Source organism: Zosterops lateralis, assembly GCF_965231275.1.
Source record: "Zosterops lateralis genome assembly, chromosome: 26".
In the NCBI taxonomy this organism is placed as follows: Eukaryota; Metazoa; Chordata; class Aves; order Passeriformes; family Zosteropidae; genus Zosterops; species Zosterops lateralis.
The window spans coordinates 2,172,825-2,181,497 of record NC_139786.1 but is presented as its reverse complement, the minus strand read 5'-3'; the positions used below and the strand labels follow the sequence as shown (position 1 = coordinate 2,181,497).

At 48.2% G+C, this 8,673-nt stretch overlaps 1 protein-coding gene across 1 annotated transcript; it reads right to left on the bottom strand.

The window, feature by feature from the left end:
* Nucleotides 1-2,375: 2,375 nt before the first annotated feature.
* NRAS (NRAS proto-oncogene, GTPase) lies at nt 2,376-7,314 on the bottom strand. Its single transcript, XM_083878373.1, has 5 exons — nt 7,143-7,314; nt 6,272-6,450; nt 5,004-5,163; nt 3,661-3,784; nt 2,376-3,003 (listed from the first exon to the last, which is right to left on the bottom strand). The coding sequence occupies exons 1-4, from the start codon at nt 7,251-7,253 to the stop codon at nt 3,665-3,667; spliced, it is 570 nt and encodes a 189-aa protein (XP_083734499.1). The 5' UTR covers nt 7,254-7,314; the 3' UTR covers nt 2,376-3,003; nt 3,661-3,664.
* Between the last annotated feature and the right edge of the window lie 1,359 nt (nt 7,315-8,673).

The following is an 8,673-nucleotide window of genomic DNA, read 5'->3' as shown; positions in this document are numbered from 1 at the left end:
CAGGAACATCCACCACAGTCATTGGCACTTGGAAGTTCTGAACAAGAGCTTTACCCTTTTTTTTTTTTAGTATTTTATGTTCATGTCTGTCCTGTGCAGTCAGGGCAGTGAAATCAGCTTGGCACCAGTGCAGAGTTGTGCTGTGGTAAATAACAGGATTTGGAGCAAATCTATTAAACCACCTTTTCCAGGGAACTGCCTTGTGCAAAACCTTCTAAATCATTTTCCCAAAAGTTCACAGGGGTTTTTTTGTCTTTCCAGTTCTTGGCTGCCACCAAACCCAGAGCTCTCTGTGAGACAAATTACCACCATTCAGTTCACACTCCTGACTAGTACAACCTGATTTTGTATTTTTTGCTGGATTTGGAACTACACTGATGGAGTTGGGAGTATCACCTGTGCAGCTTAGCTCTGCAGCATTCTAAAAACTGAAAAAAAAAAATTCCTAAAAACCTTTCTAAAGGTTCCAAAAATGACACTAATACAGACCTATCCTCACCAGGGCTTTTTTTTCCCTTTTCAGGTTTTATAGAGACTAAGAAAAAGGGAACAGCAAAGAGAAGGAAATGAATTTTCCAGTCAGTTCCCACACATTTCTGAGAGTTCCCAGCTTTTGAAGCTCCAGCTGGTCCATTTTAACGCCAAGCAGAGCAATGCTGAGCACTGTGGAGCCTTGCTATGATCAACCTCCACCCAAATAATTCCCCAGATTGACCCCACAGCCTTCAAACATCAAACGGCAGAGGTTTCCCATGGCCACAGGCAGCTGAGCTCTGAGCAATCCTGCTGGCCAGGAAAACCAATTCCTGCCTTTCCCAAGAAACCAAACCCCAATCCAGGGACCTGGATGACAGAATGTCACTGTCACAAACTCCCTGCTGGCTCCATGTGAGCACAGTGCATCCCAAAAAAGTTTTTTTCTCATTTCCCAGGAGTTTTGTTCCAATTTTGTTCCAATGGTCCCCACAATTCTGCCCCCCCCGCACTGTGTGTACGTTGCTGGAAAACAATATTTTATGTTAATTTTTTTTGTGGGTTTAATTCTCATCAATCACGTCAGTCAAAGTTAAAATAAATTGAAAAAAAAAAAAAGTATTTATAAGGATTATCACAGATCAAGAAAATGTGATGCAGATTGAGCCTCTCCATTCCCAGAAGAGAATTAAGACTGTAAGTAGTGAAGGAGTATTAAAAAAATTCCTCTCTCTCTGTTTACTGATTCCTAATGCCCCTCTGAAATCGAGCACTCCAAATTAAGATGTGACTGACACCGACAACCTGACCCGGATTCCCCTGCAGTTCCCTGCTCTGCTGCTCTGGCACTGACCAAACGCTCCCTCTGTTGGCTGCGGGCTCCTTCTCCTCCCCCAGAGCTGGAATTGAGCTCAGCAGCAAAACTCAGCCCCACAGCACAAGGACCAGGGCAGTGCAAGGAGGTTTTGGAGCAGTGACCACTCCTGTGCACACAGGGAATGAGGGGAGGGTGTTTTGTTCAGGAAGAATTCAGATTTTTGAGGTTGTGAGAAATCACATTTCCTGTCAGAGCCCAGAATTCCCACCAGCCTGTCCCACACCTCCTGTGAATCCCTGAACTCATCTCCTTCCTCATTTTATTTTGTCAAGATGCTGCAATCAGGAGGTGCCTGTGGCAGCTCTCCCCTTCACCACAGAACCCCAGAATGGTTTGGGGTGGAAAAAACCTTAAAAAACCTTAAAACTCATCCCATCCCACCCCTGCCAGGGGCAGGGACAGCTCCACTATCCCAGACTGCTCCAACCTGGCCTTGGGCACCTCCAGGGATGGAGAAACCACTTTCTGCAGAGTCACCTCCAGCCCCCCACACTCCTTCCCTGACAAGGAAACTCCATCTACATTTTACAGTCTAGAGACATTTTGAAGAGATTCTTTACAGTCTGTGGTAAGAAAATAATTCAGAAAAAAAAAAACAAAAACAATTTGCAAGTTACAGAGAGAGCTGAATAGCAGCTGTCCAAAGCAACCTCCAGTTACCAGATTAATTAGTGAGGAGCTGCCCAGAAATGTTGGCAGTTCATGTTAAAAAACGAACAGCTGACAGGTTTGGTCCAACTTGGAAGAGATCTGAATGCTGCAGGAAAACAATACAGAATATAAACTGTTCCACCCACAAAGAGAAGTAAAACACAGATGCAGCGTGTCCCCTCCCTTGTCCAAGAGTCTCACAAGTGCCTGCTGGACCTTCCAGCCTCCAAATTCCTGCTGGAGGATCCTGGCAGGCACAGATCACCCACACCACACTTGCCTGCTTGAGACAACGAGCTCCCAAAGAAATTCCAGTCCTTGGGCTTTTCCTCAACCCAAGGGACAACTTCAAATCTTCTTAGCAAACAGGCACTTAAGTTAGGAAAGGTTTTCCTTTTTATTAGACATGGAGGATCAGGTAGGTGGCACTCCTGGCACTGGAGATGTTGCACTTTTGCTGTACAGGTGCCCAGAGAGCAGACAGCCCCAGCTGAGAGGGGACAGGGACACTCCTGGTGGCACCACTCCGTGTGACATCACTCTGTGCCACTCCTCTGACAGCACTGCACGGGCTCCAACAGACAGGGGACACACAGCACTTCTAGCTTTTACTCTAGAGGTAAAGTGTCATCTTTTTTTTTTTTTTTTTTTTTTTTTTTTTTTTTTTTTTTTTTCACAGCATTTAGTCTCTATAGTTCACTTTTGTGACTGGTTTTTTGTTGTTTTTTTTTTTTTTTTCTTCTTGAACAAACCCAGGTAACACAGTGAGGAAAAAAGAATCCCAGCACGTCCAGAGGTGCTGCTGCTCCATGAGCTGAGCAGGGAGGTAGATGCCATGGATGTTCTCTTCAGATGGAGCACAGAAAAGGACCTTGTGCTAATTAACTCTGGTGCCCAGAGTCTGTCCCTGGCACCAAAACACTGCAGAGATCAGCAGGAGAGGCAGCACAGGAGATCGAGGCTCGTCCAGCAGCTGCACCTGAACCACGTTTTCTTGGCATCTGGAACAGAAAAGCCAAGAGAAAACACATCCAATTAACACTAATTAGCTCTGTCCTGCTCTGGGGTGGGTGTGCAGTGCAGCAGGGCAAGCCCTGAGCGGCTCTGTCTGTTTTCAGACCTGTGAGCAACATCTTTCAGGGAATTGTTAAAAGGAATTGCCTCAGCTGGGAACTCAGATCTCATTATTTGCACCATTTTATTTGGTTAATCCTGGAATCAGCAGGTTCCAGAGGAACCCAGCAGTGCAGGAGTCACTCACTCAGGAGCGCAAAAACTCCCATTTCAAGGAGTTTCTTCAGGAATTACACGTTCCCCAAACAGTCCAAATGGTTTCCCAAAGGAAGGGGACAGAAAGGAATGACACAGAAAGTCACACCACCGAAATGGGTGGAAATCATGGAATATTTTGTGCTGGAAGCAGCCTTAGAGATCATCTTGTTCCACCCACCCCTCAGCCAAAAGGGTGATGTGAACAAAAATTCCTTTTTTTATGCTCTTCCCAACTTAGAAGGGAATTTTTCATTTTTTGAGCATTGTAGGATCCAAATCTCTGTGAACCAACAGGTTCTATAAGAGAAAACCCTTCCTACAGCAAACCAGCATTTCTAAACCACACTTACCAACTGCTGGAAGGCAAAGAGGCAGAAAGAGCTCACCTTTTCACATGACAAGGCAGGACAGTCCCATGCAGCCCTGGTTCCCATCCTCGCTGCTGTTGAGCTTCTTCATCCGGTACTGCCGGATCTCCCTCACCAGGGTGTAAAAAGCATCTTCCACACCCTGGATCAAACACAAGCTCAGGTGTTTTCTCCCCTTGAAGCTTTTGAAATCACTGATTTGCCCACCCCAGAGCCCTTTAATGGATTTGAAAGACACAATTCTGCAGGAAGAGCAGCACCCACCTTATCCTGTGGCTCCTAAAAGGATGTAATGGATTTCCCAAACCTTCTCCTTACACTCCTGACTCCTCCTGGGGTAAAAACCACTAAAATAAACATGGAAACCTCAAGGAGGCTCCACACAAGAAACAAACTATTCCTTGGCTAATTTTAGAATTCTTAGACTTCAGCTCTTTAGGATTTTCTGGCTGCTGCTCAATAATTGATTGCACCTTGATTCCCCTGCTGCAGCCCCACATGGCCAGGGAGGCTTTGGAGAAGCCCATTAGTCCAGTCTGGGGAATTCTGGCTGCAATCATAATCTGCTAATTGGATTTTATTAATGAGCCAAGAGAGCACAGCAGGTCTGGGGTGAGTGAGCTCAGTCTCTGACACTCCCCAGAGAGAAATTCTGCTGCTCCTCCTGCCAGCACTGAATGGGGCTGGAATTGGCTGCAATCAAAATTTTAATATAATTTGAAGCAGTAGAAAGTAGCTGGACTTCTTTTCCTTCTGTGTGTTCAGTGAGATTTTATAAGAAGGTATTTATTTATTATAATATTTTTTTTTATTTAAGACATAAGGATTGTATTTTTAGGAATTATTTTGCAGGCATTTGTTTCTTATTGGGAGTTTTTTTTTATGATTTTGGAGGTTTATTAAGAGGGGTTTTTGGTGGTTGTATTTACTGAATGTTTTGATAGTAAAGGTGAATTTTTCCAACTTTTTTTTTGGGCTTGTGTTATTTTTTCTTGTTATTTAATTTTCCACAAAACCACTGCGGGTCTCTCTATCTCTGAATTTATTGGTTTTAGTTATGTTTATTATTTCGAGTTTATTTCTTCCCTAGTTAGTAGCTTCAGGGGATTTTTTTTTTTATTCTCTATATTATTTATCAACAAAACCCACTTGAGGAGGAAGTCAGGACAAGTCTGAAGTGATTCCTGTGCTGGCCTAGCCCAGAAACTCTTTCAAGCTAAGAATGAGTGGAAAAATAAAAGGTAAAAACTGTAAAAGGGATTGAAAAAAATGCTTTTCCTGTAAATAAGGCAAAAAGCAGATGGGAAAACATCATTCCTGTCTTTCCCAGGAAGAAATCAGCCCCAGGGGGAGCCTCTCACCTGTCTCGTTTTTGCAGAGGTCTCTATGAAGGGGATTCCGTAGCTTTTTGCCAATTCTTGGGCCTGTTTTGTGTCCACTGTTCTTGTGGGCAGGTCACACTTGTTCCCCACCAGCACCATGGGCACGTCATCAGAGTCCTTCACTCTCTTGATCTGCTCTCTTTAAAAAAAAAAATTAGGAACTATTTTCTAAACATAAAAATTAGTTTAGTTCAGTGATCAAACAACCTTGTGCCACAAAAACACATTAAAGGTGAGCAGGGTCTCAGCAGGATGGCCAAGCACTTTGTACATTCATCTTCTGTCCATTTTCTCACCCATTTTCTCAGAGATGACATTCTGTAGCTGTAAATGGGATCTGATTCACAGAATTTCAGAGCAGCTGGGGCTGGAAGGACCCTCTGGAGATCTGGAGATCACCCAGTCCAACCCCTCTGCCCAGGCAGGTTCACCTGGCACAGGTGACCACACCCTGGTGGGTTTTGGTTGTGTCCAGACAGGGAGACTCCACAGCTCCCTGGGCAGCTGTTCCAGGGCTCTGCCACCCTCAGAGAAAGAAATCTTTCCTCATGTTAAATTGGAATTTCTTGTGGTTTAGTTTATGGCCATTGCTCCTTGCCCTGTCCCTGGGCACCATGGAAGGGTCTGACACTGTTCTCTTGGCACCCCTTGGAGATATTTATATGGATTGATGGTATGATTAACACAAAAAAACCCCACCTAAAACCCATCCCAGCCTTAACTGACTAAAGGTGGGGGTGAGGCCCTGGCACAGGGTGCCCAGAGAAGCTCTGGCTGCCCCTGGATCCCTGGAAATGTCCAAGGCCAGGTTGGACATTGAGGCTTGGAGTAGCCTGGGATAATGAAAGGTGTCCTTGCCCATGGCAGGGCTGGGTCTGGATGAGTTTAAAGTCCCTTCCAACCTATCCCTGTCTGTGATTCTGTGCATTCTCCATGTTATTTATCAACATGAAGAAAGAAAGTCAGGACATGTCCTTGAAAGGAAGTCAGGACAAGTCTGAAGTGATTCCTGTGCTGGCCCAGCCCAGAAACTCTCTCAAGCTAAAAGTGAATGGGGAAATAAAAGCTAAAAACTTTAAAGGGACTGAAAAAACCGCATCTCCTGTAAACAATGCAAAAACACAGTGACAAAACCTTCTGCAAGAAGAGGGAGATTTAATATTTATCCATTACTGAGCTTTCACTGAGACACTTCAGTGCTTCATCCTGTCCCCATGTCCCTGCAGGTGGGGCAGCCCCAGCTGTACCTGTAGAGGTTGATGTCGGCGAAGGATTTGCTGTTGTTGATGGCGAAGACACAGAGAAATCCCTCCCCTGTCCTCATGTACTGGTCCCTCATGGCGCTGTACTCCTCCTGCCCCGCCGTGTCCAGGATGTCCAGCAGACACGTCTCCCCATCGATCACCACCTGCTTTCTGTATGAGTCCTGCAGCACAGGGAGGTGTGGGGTCAGCCCTGCCCTGCCCTGCCCAGCCCTGCCCGGGGTGTGTATGGGGCAAAACTAAAAATAATAATGATTAAAACAGAGAGAGGAGGTTTTCTGGTTGTTTTGCAGAGGATGGGGGTGTCCCTGGATCTCTGGAAGTGTCCCAGGTCAGGGCCTGGAGCAGCCTGGGATGGGGGGAGGTGTCCCTGCCCAGGGCTGGGGGTGGAATGAGATGAGCTTTAAAGGTCTCTTCCAACCCAAACCAGGATATCCCAAATCCCTCGTTTCTGTGATTCTCATCCATCTCTAATGAAAAACTACCAATATCTAAACCAATAATATTTTATATATTCCCCAAAATATGACATTTTACACCATACCCAACATAACCCATTTCAAACGAGACTCTAAACCCTCTCACCCTTTGTTACAAAACACAGAACTCCTGTTACTTTAAAGAAATAAAGAAATCCCTCAACACGAGAAAAAAAAAAAAAAAATTATAAACACCCTCGCAGCGAGCAGAACCCACGCCCTGCCCAGACCCGGGGGGGCCTTTTTGGGTGTTTTTTGGGAATCCCGGGGCAGGGCCGCGGGCCGGGCAGCGCTGCCGGGCCCTGAGGGGGCCCCGCTCCCGCCCGGCCCGGCCCGGCCCGTTCCCCCCGCAATCCCCATCCCGCGGCCCCGCTCACCTCGATGGTGGGGTCGTACTCGTCCACGAAGTGGTTCTGGATGAGCTGGATGGTCAGCGCGCTCTTGCCCACGCCGCCGGCGCCCACCACCACCAGCTTGTACTCGGTCATGGCCCCGCGGCCTCGCCGGGCCCGGCCCGGCCCCGCCGCCGCCGCCGCCCCGCGATCGCCCCGCGCCGCTTCCGCCTCCCGCCCGCGCGTCACCGCCCGCGCCGCTTCCGCACACGCCACACGGGCGCGACACCGGACACCGGACACGGGACAGGGGACAGGGGAGAGACACGGCGGGACAGGGGACACGGCGGGGGATATTGGAGGGGGGACACGGGACACGGCGGGATATGGGAGGACATGGGACACGGGAGGGACACGGCGGGACACACTAGGGACATGGGACACGGCGGGACGCGGGATATGGGAGGGACACGGCAGAATATGGGACATGGGAGAGACACAGCGGGAGATGGGACAAGGGACGCGGGGGGACACAGGACACGGCGGGACATGGGAGAGACACGGCGGGAGATGGGACAAGGGACACGGGGGGACACAGGACACGGCGGGATATGGGGGGGACACGCCGGGAGATGGGACACGGCAGGTGCACGGCAAGAACACGGGGCACGGGAGGGACAAGGCGGGACACGCCAGGGACACGGGACAGACACAGGAGGGACATGGAGGGGACACAGGACAGACACACGACGGCACCGGCTCCGAACCCGAACCGCGGGGCTTTAAACGGGGAACGGCCCCGGCCCCGCACCCGGAGCTCCCACCGGGGGGTTAATGGGGAAGGACACCGAGCCCACAGCCCGTGGTTTTTAGATCAGGAATGACACCGAGCCTCTCGAGGTTTGATAAGTCAGATTTGGTGCTTTTTTAAAGCTCTAAATGAGCAGCTGGAGCTGGGCAGGTTTGGGTGAGTCACTGCAGTGTCAGTGAGCATCCTGCACTCGGCTCATGTTTTGTGTTCAGGGTAAGAGCAGAATCACAAGGGGAAGGGGCTGGGGTTAGGGTTAGGGTTAGGAGGGAGCAGGAACTGGGGAAAGAGAATTAATTCCAGCACTGGGGATCACTGAACACTGACCCTTGCTGCAAACAGGGGAAGGGAGACACAAAACTCATAAATACAGGATTGGATGCTAATTAGCAGTGATGGAATTTGTAACCAGTGAATGTTGTTTGTTATAATGTATAAATACAGTGGAGTGTTGCTGTGGCCTTTCCCTGGAAGCTCCTGCTTTGTGCCAACTGGGAGAAAACACAGAAATCCCCCAGGGTGGTGTGAGAATTGGAGGCAGCAGTTCTCAGGAATCAGGAGCCAGCCTGTGATGGGACAACTCAGGTCCAACACAGCCCCCAGTGAGGAAAGAAGAGGCTGAGCACAGTGAGGCTTTTTTCAAAATCAGTAAAACTTTATTCTATTTCCATTCTTTGCCATTAACAGAAAAAAAAAATTGGAGAAAGCAATGTTTTGTTTTACAAAGATAATGCATCTCCCAGAGAAGAAAACCCTAAATTGAGAATA

Excerpts from the sequence above, each read along its gene's own strand:
- NRAS (XM_083878373.1), bottom strand. The coding sequence starts at position 7,253 with ATGACCGAGTACAAGCTGGTGGTGGTGGGCGCCGGCGGCGTGGGCAAG. Across the intron at positions 5,164-6,271 it reads GCCGACATCAACCTCTACAG|AGAGCAGATCAAGAGAGTGA; the intron begins GTACAGCTGGGG and ends TTTTTTTTAAAG. Across the intron at positions 3,785-5,003 it reads CCTCTGCAAAAACGAGACAG|GGTGTGGAAGATGCTTTTTA; the intron begins GTGAGAGGCTCC and ends TGTTTGATCCAG.